At 41.5% G+C, this 13,801-nt stretch overlaps 1 protein-coding gene across 3 annotated transcripts in view; it reads left to right on the forward strand.

Moving 5' to 3' along the window:
• Window positions 1-4,541, forward strand: part of nrg1 (neuregulin 1) — a 34,603-nt gene extending 30,062 nt beyond the window's left edge. For 2 of the 3 annotated variants that reach the window (XM_079448131.1, XM_079448133.1), the window contains 5 exons: window positions 917-1,016; window positions 1,131-1,239; window positions 1,608-1,726; window positions 1,881-2,051; window positions 2,616-4,541. In XM_079448131.1, coding sequence (XP_079304257.1) covers window positions 917-1,016; window positions 1,131-1,239; window positions 1,608-1,726; window positions 1,881-2,051; window positions 2,616-3,228 — 1,112 coding nt within the window. In that variant the 3' untranslated portion in view covers window positions 3,229-4,541. Of the gene's footprint in view, window positions 1-913; window positions 1,017-1,130; window positions 1,240-1,607; window positions 1,727-1,880; window positions 2,052-2,615 lie in introns of all 3 variants that reach the window. The other variant, XM_079448132.1, reaches the window with a different exon arrangement.
• The last annotated feature ends 9,260 nt before the right edge of the window (window positions 4,542-13,801 follow it).

The raw sequence follows: 13,801 nt of genomic DNA on the forward strand, positions 1-13,801 counted from the left end.
TATTCCTCACAGATATATACTACACACAAGAGCACACACACACACACACACTTCCGCTGCAGTAGTTATGCCGTGTTTGGATCCCTTCAGCTTTTTTTTCTCATTCAGTCATGTAACCCCCATCTTCCGCATGACATTGTCACTTAATTCTTTGTGTTTCATTTCTCTTCTTCTCTGTGTTAATTCATGTTGTCACTTAGTAGTAGTAATGGCAGACGTGTTGTGTTTATTGTGTGCATAATCTTTCAAAAAGATCATAATATAAATAATGGTAACAGAGTTTGCTCACAGGTTTGAATGAAGTTTGTTGTTTAAAGCACAGGACAAGATGGCGTAACCCAAAAGAAGCCATCCAATCACATTTTGTAGCTTTTAGTCCATAAAATGATGTGATTTACACGTTAGACCTTCAACAGACACTGAATCGTCTAACAATTGAAATAATAGAAAAACGGCATCATTTAATAATGTATTCCAATACTGTAATGCTGTAAATAGTTGATATAAGATCATTATTTTCACAAGACGTGTCGTGCACAACATTATTCATGTGTTTTTCATATTGAATTGATTTAGTTTTTATCAGCCTGTGAGTGAAGCCCTGATATCATTTCACATCTGTTTACTGGAGCCTTCAGCATCTGTACTACCAGTAAAGACTGATAGATTACAAACAAATCCATATTGATGTTCCTGCTGACACACGTTTAAACCTTTAAAGTATATACTTCAATCTGAATGAAGTGTGAAAAGCAGTTTTTATAGGCTTCCTATGTTTCTGAAGATAAGAGCAGAAGAAGTGAGTGAGTGAGCTGCTGAAGGCTTCATGAGATGTTGTGATGACAGAAACATCCGATGATGAGTGAACATGCTGAGATCATGTGTGTGTAAAGCAGTGTGTGCTCTCTTCCAGAAGCTGAGGAGCTCTATCAGAAACGTGTTTTGACAATAACAGGCATCTGCATCGCTCTCCTAGTTGTTGGCATCATGTGTGTGGTGGCTTACTGCAAAACAAAGTAATTCACATTTAGAAACCTTTCTTTTACTTCATACTAATGTTTTGAGTTGGACTAAAACTGTTGTGGTGTTTTAGCTGCATGTGTGTAATATCTGTGTGTGTTTGTGTGTAGGAAACAGAGGAAAAAGCTGCAGGATCGTTTACGGCAGAGTTTACGAGAACGCAATGCTGCCACTAAAAGTCCTCCTCATCCTCCACCTGAAAACCTCCAGCTGGTCAATGTCAGTACCATCATCATCATCAATATTATTTTCTTTAAATCTATGAATTAATGGGAGTTCAGTAAGGAGCTTCATTAAAAACGAAATAAGAAAAGATCCAATAAGAATGCTTTCAAGTACATATCGTACATGTTTCTATAGTAACAGACGGTAGAATACAGAATCTAGAAAGAGTAAACTATAAGTATGCTGTTAGGTTCACGTAAAGAAAACTTGTAGCATAAGATATTGAGCTAGTAACCCGTCAGAATCCCTGTAGGTTTATAGTATTGTAAAAGGTGTTGTAAAGTAGTGAAAATGAACTAGTATTGAAAGCACACCTGTATGAAGCGTGTCATCTGCTGGTGCTCATGTGTGTTTGTTTGCAGCATTGCGTGTCAAACACATGGCATGAACATGTGACCGAGAAAGAAGCAGAAACCTCTCTCTCCACAAGTGACTTCACAACACACGCGTCCACCGCCGTCACCAACCTCTCCAGCCCGTGGTACAATACACACACACACATCTCTACCTCACGCTCATTTACTGAACACAACCACATACTGATGATGTGTGTGACAGTTATTTATGCAGTAGGACTGATTATGGGATGTGTGTTGCGCTGTAAATGTGTGTGTGTGTGTGTGTGTGTTTTATAGTTGGAGTCATGCAAAAACAGACAGTGTGGATTCTGACAGTCATGCCGTGGCAGTGAAGAAGTCATCGGTGGAGAAGTGTTGTCATCATGTAACACCGGTTCAAAGAGGCCGTCTGAACGCTACGGGAGGATCATCACATCAGATGAACCTGAACACCTCCAGCAGAGACCGGTACAGCGTTAACCCCTCACCACACACAATATCTGTCACTCACAGCTTATTTTACTTGACTCCAATTCTGTTCATTGAAATTAAATAAAGAAAATGTATTTGTAAAAACTTGAAAGTTTGGAAATGAACTGAAATCAGCACTAAAATTATATGAATAAACAAAACGTAATTAATCTTATATAGCAACGTAATAAAATGGATTATAAAATGTCAAATGCATACACCAAAATGGCATAAACGAACTAAAATGAACATAAAAATCCAGAAATAAAAGCTAATTTCAAATATGAATTCCACACTATAATGCTAACTCCGGTCCCCTTTTGTTTCATGGACAGTCCTGGATGAATTTGTGCTTCTCTTGATCTTTAATATGGATGTTATATATCCACATTAGACCTCACTCACTGTTCAATGCATGACACTGCTTTAGTATAATGGTATTTTATATTTTGTTTTAAAACAACTCAAATTGAAATTACAGATTTATTTTCAATGTTAACAGAAGGTTTGTGTGTAAATCAATAGATCAGTATTTGAAACTGTGCATTCTGTGCGTGTCAGGTACGTCTCGGCCGCAACGACACCCACCCGTCTGTCACCCGTGGGGCTCCTGTCTCCGGTGACGCCTTCCTCTCCACCCTCGGAGATGTCGGCTCCTCTCTCCAGCCTGGCGCTCTCCATCCCTTCCATGGCGACCAGTCCGTCCGGAGAGGACGAGCGCCCCCTGCTTTTCCGGACGCCTCCGATCCTGCGCGACAAATCTGGTTCCAACCCGGCCCAGCGGTCGGGCCACAATCTCCGTAACTCCGCCCACTACAATCACGGCCTGGAGCTCCTGAGTCCTCCGGCCAGCCCGCAGCACATCGACGAGGACGGCGGAGAGAGCGTGAGTTCACGTCAGCCCTCCCCCCCGCACAGCCCCTCTGACCAGGCTCAAAGAACTCAGCAGACGGCCGAAGTGTCGCCGGCGAGCGCCAGTAACTCAGAGAGCAGCGGCTCGGAGAGCGAGGACGAGGACACACCGTTTCTGGGCTCAGAGGACCCGCTGGGTGGCGTCTGTGCCGGGTCTGTGGAGGGCAACAGAACTAACCCCACATTACACCTGTCAGCACAGGAACACCTGCAGAACAGACTCCCCAACATCATAGTCAACCAAGATCCTATAGCCGTGTGAAAGAAACTCGACAGATCACCACCAAACCTTTATTTTCTATAATTAGGAGAAATTATTTTATTTTAGCGAAACAAAGACTTTTATAAACTCAATGTATAAACAAATGTCTTTATGTTATGATGTGGATATCATTATTATTATTATTATTATTACTATTAAAAGTGCCATTCACGTGTAGCTGAGGTCACAGTATTTCATTAGCAGAAAATATAATCGACGGTGCCTTTTCATTTACGTTGGGACAAAAGACTGCATTATGCCACTGGGCCGTATATTCATCACAAAATAAACACGTGTCCACCAGCACTCGGATTCAAAAGAACAACATGGTCACTTTGGGAAAAAGAAAAAAACATCTCTTTTTATTTCAATGCTCTCACATTTATTCTTACATACACTAGTGGCTGAAAATGTGCGAGATTTTTCTGACTGACTGCAAAAGTAAAAACACGATGCTACAGTAGATGAAAAGAAACTATTCACAAGATCTAAAACATGTACGATCAGCTACAATCTTCCTTCAGTTTTATATGAAACGTTAGTTTAGACTGAATATAACACATTTGATCATTTCAACACAAATAGTTATTTTCCTCATCGTCATTCATGTAGACTGTTACATTATATTCATAGTATTTGACATGATTTCAGCTTTACACCAATAACAACAACACCACCACATAACCTGAAGCAATTAAAAGAAAAAAAGATTGTATTTATTTTCTTTATTTATTTATTTGTTATTTATTTATTTATTATCTGATCTTGGCCTTGTAATGTAATCTTGCATTTTTGTATCTCTCTTTTAATAACAATAACAGTCCATGATATTTTAGTGTTTTTTTCACCACTTCATAATATCTCTGTGTTGTTTTGACATTTTGCCGTAGCCTCTGTTATTCTGCCATTTAAAACAATAAATGTTATAGGTGAAGACTTTCAAAGCACCTGACTGTACATATAAAGCGAGCTGATGTGTTTCATGTAAATATGTTTGTGTTCATGTTTGATTTTGAATGACAACGGATGACCGCCATGCTTTTGTTTCTCTGTTTTAATAAGTCTTTGCAGATGGAGGTGTTAGACGTGCGTTCTGTTAATGCATCAATGTTGAAGTGTAGCGGGTTATTGTTTGACCACCACAGAAGAACAGATACTGTCATAACATGAAGAAGAAGCATGAGGACAAACACAGGCATGCTTGTTCATCATCAGGACCACAACCTAACAGACAAAAAGAATAAGAATAATAATGCTGCTCTTGCGTGAAACAAAACAACAACAACTATAAAAGTCTGGACGATATGTGTGATAGCTTTACATTGTGTTTCTTGTCTTTATTTGCACTTGCGTGTTGAACTTCTATTATTTGCTGTTAACTGACATCTGTCCACTCACAGCTTTAAAGAATGATGTGAAACGAATTGAAAAATTCTAAAGTGTGCAAATGTAGTACAGCAGGTTCAGACATTTGGTCGGTGCGCTTGGCTGAGGAGCCACTGGCACGAGGATACCGTCTGCGGGATCACGACTGAACGCCTCTGAGTCGGAATCCCTCCTGAGGCAGTGATACCGCAATGCCGCTCAATAGGCCACGGATAGCAGGGGTTTGTAAGAGACCCGGTGACTCGTAGACGACACACATCACACGACACTGCTGAAAAGTATTCCCAACATCCCTGCATACTACTGAGAAATGAAAGCCTGGTCGTTTTCATTCAGTTAACTGCATTAGTCTTAAAGGGTGTCATTTCTTGTGATTTGAACATGATGAGGCAAACAAACTCACAGCATTCCTCACGGCTTCTTTCAGAAAGAACACATGAATGCCTTAAAAAAACATGAAAAGCTTAAAAAGTTCAAGATTAGGCTAGGGTAGGACACACACATGCACGCAATGGCATGTCTGGAATGTGAAGCATTTCACAGAACAATTGTCATGTTCTAGAAAAACAAACAACCCAAAATGATTTCCCGCACAAGAAGATAAAGAGTTTACATTGACTTTTGTGGGGGTTCATCCATTCACTGAATCTCTGGGATCATGGTGGTCCCCCGAGGGTCCAGTCATATAAGTTCTTCTTCTGGGTCAGCTGTGGTCTAGTGGTCAGAGCGTTGTTCTTGTGATCAGAAGGTTCTAATCTCAGTGCCAGCAGGTCATGACTGAAGGGCCCTTGAGCAAGACATCTTACCCCTGATTGATCTGCAGTAATGTGACACTGTGAAAAACTACTTGTAAGTCGCTTTGGATAAAAGCATCTGACAAATGAATAAATGTAAATTTCAAATGTTTAAGATAAATACTTTCAGTGATGGGAACCTTTGACTTCCACTTGTTGTGGTACGGTGATGGGATTATTATGGTGCGTTGACATACGGTATTGAAAATCATGTACCATAGTAAAACTATCATCATGGAACATGTCTCAAATTCTCAGCATTCCCAACGTATTTCTACTTTAATCTTGAGACGATATGATGTTAAATGTTTGTAAAAGAAATTACCTTCTTTTTACAACAAGGGCACTTTTTGCCAGTAAAACACTGCCATACTCTCTGAGGAATGACGGACATAAACTCTCTGTCATGTTGTGTGTGAATAAAGTTAAAGTGACTGAGCGCTCATAAAGCAATGAGAAATGAACACCAGAAACACATGATCTGACAGAAACTCACATTTAACCCTTTATCTGAAATGTTTCAGATGCCTTTCCTACACATCACAGCTGCTCCGTCTGGATTCCATTCATATAACTGCAATAGAAACTTCCCGACCGATCATCTGACAAGTGTTTTAATGACACGCTGACATCTCTGTCACACAAAGAAGACTTACAGTTAACATGTTTCTTTGATACAGAACAAATCAAAGAGTGATATACAGTTTACTGACACTGAGATGTGAAAAACTTGATGCTGATGAATTATGGGAGATGTAGTCTATGATGGGATGTCAATGGTGCACTCTGGTGGATATGTTGGACACTTGTGACCTTTACACTGAGTTGCTCGAAGTCAAGCTAAATAACCTCACAGCACTGACAGTCAATATCACTTCAGACCCACAACCAGAAAAGAGTTTCTGATCCGGACCAGTGTGTTTCCTCAAATATCATTCACACATCAGCATGAAGAACGCCAGTGAACTCAACTCTGTGATGATGTCATTAAGCAGAAGCGCTGCAGGTGTTCAGTAAACGTGTGTCAGAATGTTATGGTTGACCCGAAGCAAACTTTACATCCTGTTTTCTCTTTCCACGGAGTCTCGTACCGGTGATTTACAGCTGGAATGACAATATCAAACAGTGTGCTACGCAACTGTAGCCTTGAGGAGAGAGAGAAAGACACTGCTCTTCATTTCTTCCTTGGTTTACAATTATATTTTCTTTTACAATCATCTTTACCTTATATTGAAATGTTTGCACAGTCTATAGAGCTGCACAGGCTTCATTTCTGTGTTATGTTTTGTGTGTGAGACAGATGTTGAATGTAACTGTTCGTGGTTCAGTAAAGCAGCTCTGGAGTTAAATAAAAGCTTGATTCAGAAGATGGTGTTGATACACTATAAAACAAAGCTGTGTGTGTTTCTGTGATAACAGTAATAATAAGACATGTGCAGATGTCCACGGAGGAAGGATCTTGTCTCTCTGAACTACACTTATGTAAATGACAGTCATTCTCTGTTGGCACAGCCATCTGTTGATCTGATGTTTACCGCTATCAGACACGTTTCAAAACACAGAAGCCGAATGAAGCTGAGCTCTGTGAGGGTATTTCAGTATTAAGGATGTGACATAGAAACTCTCAGAGAATGCATTTGTTATCAATATATTGAACGATCTGTTTATATTTGACTAAACCCCTGGGGCCATCTGGATAAGAATGATCAGGATTTGGAATTCCGTCTTTTGCTATCTAGGATCAGGCAATCGGCAAAAAATAAAGGCAAAATAAAACGATGTCTGTGTGTATATTACATGATCCAAATGTTGTATTTTTGAGCGATTTTAAAGTTTGATAACATTTTTTTTGGTTCCTGAAATCCACCCTCTAATGGGGAACTACTTTCTTCCGCCACAGCATAACAGTAAAACAAACTTCTGTTTCTAATTCCAAACCATCACAAGTTATTAGTGAGAAATGGGAAGGATGTGCGTGTAAATGAAAGAGAGAGAGACACACACTGTGTTTATCCCATTGCACTGCAGCGCTTGTTTACTTTAGCAAGTTTACACAGCAGTTGCTGTTACCTAAAGCGCGTCTCGAGACCCTCGCATCCCGCACTGTCATTTTTAAACCTTTAGCGCTGTGACTGAATTGCTGAGACACTACCAACACTGACATCAATGTTTCACTTTCGTAAGTACACATTACGCCCATTATCATGCTGTATAGTCGTCACCTAGCTGCCATTTACCAGTATTGAAGTTTGTTATTCCATACATACAGTGTTGATTTAGGTCTCAGTCAACTACATGGCAACATCAGTTAAAGTTCAGCACACAAACAATCTTTGCCTTGGAGAAAGACATGCCATAGTGTATTTACTGTCTGTGAGCATTCTTCTTATGTGTTAACATCATATTGATTCTTGGAATTTGAAATGTGATATAATATGATAATGAAAGAAAGTCCACTCACATCACACGAACACCCATGTGTAGATTGCTGTGCACACGTTTATCTGTATACCAAATGAATTACAGCAACACTATGTAGTTTTTTTCGACCTTCAAATAATGTCTCTGAAATGATTTCAATGGTAGAACAGCTCTTAAGCGGATGAATTGGACTCCTGAGCAGCAGCGGCTACGAGCCCACTCTGTAAGTTGTGTGTTGGGGTGGGAACACAAAGCCCCGCCCATCCCCTGCCTGCAGAAGAGTGCCACATGGTTTCCAAACAACGTTTCTGCATTAACTAAACTAATTCACGTGTATTGCGCTGCCCACCGGGAAGCTTATACAGCCACATTATTTACAACACTGGTTACAGACAACTGCGCTTGTTAACTACATGGGGGAGCCATGAGCAAAAGTACCATAATGTTGCTCTAATGTGCAGATTGTATTTCATATCTTGTTTACTGTATCATCACAGAAGTAAACATTCTGTAAAGGATAACCTGCTTGCGTGTGGTTGTGTTTGTTTGTTTTTTCTTCAGAGTGACGCAGTTGCAGGGACAGCACAGTCCCAGTTAGTTTAGTGACGGTATCATACTGTCATGATTCTGCCTCATCATGTCATGTTTCTCTTGGTCTAGTGGCAGGATCATGACAGAACCTCATGTTTAATGTGGAGAGAGGCAGTTATCATATGCTCTCTCTGGTCTCGTCTCTGTTCCCGTCCTCTCGTTTCCTCGTTATTGATTCATGCCATTCACCTGTTCCCCTCTTGATTTGGTCCCTTATTTAATGCCCTTGTGTCTTCTGTCTTGTGCTGGTTCATTGTGGTTTGTGTTGTGAGTTCCTGTGCCTTGTTAGTCTAGTCTAGTCTAGTCTAGTCTAGTCTAGTCTAGTCTAGTCTAGTCTAGTCTAGTCTAGTCTAGTCTAGTCTAGTCTTGTCTTGTCTAGTCTTGTAGTTTATGTTTAAAGTTCATTTTAAAGTTAAGTCCTGTCTTGTCATGTTATTGTATCCATCCCTTGTTTTGTTCTGTTAACCACCCCCCCCCTGTGTCTTTGTTTTGTCATTTATTATTAAATATCTGTTAACCCCTTACCTGCTGTCTGCACCTGGGTCCTCTCTACGTGTCTCACCACCAGTGATCATGTGATACATACAGTCAGTGAAGCGGTTCCCGTGGTGATACTGGTGGAATATCGCATGGCTCACAGCCAATCAAATTTGACAGCCAGTAAGAACCTTTGTATTAACTGCAAGGATTTTGCAAATGAGACACCTCCCTGATCAGTGCCCCGACTACTGAACAAGGGAGCTGATTGGGACGCGCCCTATTTCAAGATCCTTTATAGATTTCACATCTGAATGAGTGGCTTAAACACTTTTTCTGAAGCATGCGTACGTTTGTTCTATGAATCACATGTATTCATTGTTTAATAAGGACGGTTTCTATGCAACATTTTATAAATGAGGCCAGAGAAGAATACATTGGTCCATACATGGGTTTTCTTTAAAAAAAAGGAAATAAGCATGTGTTACTGATGTGACCAAAGAGGGCAATAAAATGAATTTAAGTGAACAAACCAAAAGCCATACATTACCCAACAAATGGTGCATGGATTGCTCTTCATCTTCATAGAACATAAAATAGTTATATGTCAAATAGTTAATATATTTTAAGTTATTATGATTTCATGTTGATATTTATACAAAATATGCATCGTTGTGGTGGTGACAAATCTTAAACAGCTCTTACCTGACTATGACAAATCATGATTTTAACAATAAGAAAATACTGTTTTAAAAACACCAAACTTTTACTAAATATTGCATCTTTGCTTTTAGAACGGTGAAACCGTGTGGTAAAAGCTTTTTCAAGGATAGGTTGACATTTTCATGGCATCGGCTGTGTGTGTTTGCTTTAAACTGTTTATTTAAAGATCGGGTATCGTGCTATGACATGCATTCTGACTTCTTTACACTGTTGAACATGCAGGCTTCTCTTGCTTAACATGGTCAACTCGTTAAAAAACCAGTTGGACGTATGACGTAGTATTTCTATACTTGATACACTCCCCCAACACTCCAACACTTCCAATAACAACTGATGCATTTGTTGCATCAAAGAGTGCAGAACAGTACTCTACTCTCAGCCAGTCTTATCTCATTGTTCCAAAGTTACTAGAGCGGGCAGGACGCAGTCCAAGGTTACCAGAGCGGACAGGGCGCAATCCATACCCAGACCTGACAAATGCTGTGGCGACTCTACAAAACTTCAGCCGCTATTAGATTATTAATGATAATTTTAAATCTAACTTTGTTTTTTATTTTGCCTTGTTGTGCAGCACTGTCGAGCTTGTGCAGAGGCAGCAGTTTTTGTCAGAGGAGAACTGGAATCCCCTGGTTAGGCCTGGTCTCCCTCTGAGGTTTTTTTTCTCCTCCAATGGAGTTTTGGGTTCCTCGCCACCGTTTTCATACTGTTTTACACTGTTTGCCTGGCCGGGGGGGCTGCTAGAATTTAATAGTCTTATTTAATTAACACTGCATATAGGAATTTATTGTGTGTCTGATATTTGAACTGTGTTTTGACTTCCATAACCTTATATGTTTTACTTATAGTCAATGTTTTCTTGTACAGCTGCTTTGTAACAATGAACATTGTAAAAAGAACTATATAAATAAACTTGACTTGGCTCCAACTTGTTTAGGAAAGTATTTTTTATTCTGTATTACTGTGTCATCCTTTTCTAGGCCATTCTCCTGGAAAAGCACGGCAAGGCGAGAGAAAGAGCCGCACACAACCCAACAGACAAAAGAGACCCGCTTACCATCAAGATTGTCTAAGCTGCGTCAAGATTGGCTGCGCAGTGGGCCTGCAGCTGCAGCTCTTTACTCTTGCGATAGTGAAGTTCAGATGTGTTTGTTTGCTCACGGCATCCAGTGGTGGATGTTATATAAAAAGCGGATAGAACGCTGGGTTTGGAGATGGTTTAAAACTGATAGATGGAGCGGTGGTCCCAGCGCTAAGACATTAACTTTTTTTAAGTCATATTTATTCATTTATGGGTGTTTCTGCAACTATGGGCCCTTTTGACTCTCCAAAATGTTAAAAATCAACCATGGTGATTTTTTATTCTAGTCATCAGTCTGTAATACATATAAAACGGTCAACAAAAGTCATTAAGATTTTAATCTGGAACATGTTTATTTTTATATTTGTAATTGAATATACAGTAAACATTGAAAATGTGCTGCTGTAAAAGACATGTTGCGCAAATAAATTTTTTGCTAATATTGCTAATATTGGCGACCACCTCCCAACCGGTCAACAGACCAGCGCCCCCCACCCCCAAAGACGAACCAATGCCCACAGAGCCGACCACGCCGAGTCCCCGGTCCTGGATGAAAGGCTGTCAAGCCTGCCCGGTGTGCCAGAAAACGTCCCCCAAACGACCTCCCCCCAGCCCTCTCATTCCCTCTGGACACTGGCAATACCGGGTGCTCCAATTCGGACTACACGAGGCCCCAGCCACCTTCGAGAGGATGATGGACGTCCGATCCCATCAAGCCTACGCAGCGACCTACATTGATGACCTGGTCATCCACTCGGAGAGCTGGGGTGACCACATAAACAGATTGCGGAGAGTGCTGATCAATCTAAGGAGGGCCGGGCTAGTGACAAACCCACGGAAGTGCCACCTGGGGCTCAACGAGACTCAGTACCTGGGTTTCCGCGTTGGAGGAGGACTAATCCAACCCCAAGAAAAAAAGGTGGAAGCCATCAGGAACGCCCCGATACCTCGGAATAAAACCCTGGTATGAGCTTTTCTGGACCTGGCGGGATATTATAGATGTTTCATAGCTAACTTCTCGTCTGTTGCCGGTCCCCTGACCGACCTGACCAAAAAGGGGGCAGCCGTAGAAAGTCATATAGACACCTGAAACAGATAAAGCCTTCCATTCCTTGCAATTGTCCTCTGGGTGGGGTGTTGTCCCAGACTCGGGTGAGGGAGGAACACCCGGTGGTCTACATCAGCAAGAAAACTCACTCCTACCGAGTCTCGATATGCCACCGTTGAGGAGGCCCTCGCCATAAAGTGGGCAGTCCTGGAGCTCTGGTACTATCTGCTGGGACCATGCACCTCTCCAATGGATGGCTATGGCAAAGGACACAAATGCCCGAGTCACCCGATGATGACTGGCGCTCCAGGACTTCCACTTTACCGCGTAACGCAGAGCCGAGGCCTCCCACGGCAACCCCGACGGTCTATAAAGGATGTGGTCAGGTAGGACGTCGCAGTCAGGTATGGGTCTCCCAACCCCCCTTCGGCCCCCACCGCCTAGCTGCAGGACTTCCCTGCCGATCCACGTCGTCGCTTGGGGGGGATGTGGCGAGTCACCCATAGTGCAATCAGAGTCGCCATGGGAACAGAGGGAATCGACGAGGCACAGCTGCTGGTCATCAGCCGACATAAAAGCCGGCTGGACGATAAGCGCGGTGAGCTACGACTCCTTAACTTGAAGCCTCTGATAGTTGTCTCCCCTATACTCTCACAGGTTCTGGAGAGTGTCGACTGGCAGCCGGCACGGATTCACGCACCCCGCAACGACGGGGCACGAGGAACACAGAGGGACACAAGACACTAAAAGGACAAAAGGGACACACAGGAGGCACGGAACACCGCCTCACAACCCTCTTCCAGGACTCCAAGACCCGGAAATCCTGCTTTCCTTGATGGCAACGATCCGTGTCGGTAATAAATTACCCTCCGGGGCTTATAAACAATATATAAAAACAATAAAATGTGGATTGTTGTGTGAGTCGTTCCTCTCCCTTCCTACAAAATGCTTCATAATTTTATATATTAAATCACACCATTCAATAATCTTATTTTTTGTCAAGGTGTGTATTGACTTAAAGTGCCCGTAGTTAAAGAAACACCCCTATATATAACACAATCACAGAATAACAATACAACACTTTCATATCAACACACACAGTTATACTTTCATAAAGTATACTTCCTCTATTAAATATCCAGCCATTCAATCTGAAGATCAGTCTTTTTTTATTTAACTAGCAATTTGAACCGTTTCATATTTTACATCTTTTATCTAATGTGTCACAGCTGTGATGATTTTATTAACACATGTGTGTGTGTTTCCACAGAAAAGACAACATTTATTAAACAGCTGTTTCTCTGCAGACATCATGAGTCACAGTGTCTCCATCTAGTGGTGAAACTCACCCATGACACACACTACTGTAGAAACGTTTGTGAGGTGCATTGAGTCACTAATACTGTAAAAGAAACCAGTCTGAAGACTCATAAACAAGAGGTTTTCACTTTTCATCTCCATTTATAGTTCAGTACAAGTTTATGAAACAAGGGAGGTGAATATAAAACAGTCAATGTAAAAAACAATTACCAATACATTTTCAGATTCAGATTCAGCCAGCACAAAAAGAGCAGAATGTGCATCTTGAAGACAGTTATAAGGCAACGCTGAAGTCATTCTGGAGTAATAGCTACACATTATCCATGAATAAGCATTACACTGAGTATCACGTCCGTCCTGTTCTGTCTGAAATGATGGCGTTCACTTCACACACATTAAGACAGCTGTATGAACCCCTAGAGGTGCTGTGGAGCGGTTTATAGCTCCCATCATTGCTGTTGTTTCTGTCACGTGATGAAGACTTCCCTCCAGAAGTGTGTCTCAGTAAAGTTTGTGTTTCTCTCAACTAGTCGTCTCAGAGCGCTGGCTTCTTTCTTTGATTGATCATAGCTAGCTCTCCAGACGGTCCTCAGATACGAGGCGTTCGAGGTACTTGCAGGGAAGTGGAAGAGTTTGGGAGGAGGACACTTCAGATGGGTCTCTTCAGCCCGCCACACTTTAGCCGGCAGCTTCTGTGGAAGAGAAAAGCACAGTACACAAGTGTCAGCACATGCT

Source organism: Barbatula barbatula, assembly GCF_947034865.1.
Source record: "Barbatula barbatula genome assembly, chromosome: 24".
NCBI lineage: Eukaryota > Metazoa > Chordata > Actinopteri > Cypriniformes > Nemacheilidae > Barbatula > Barbatula barbatula.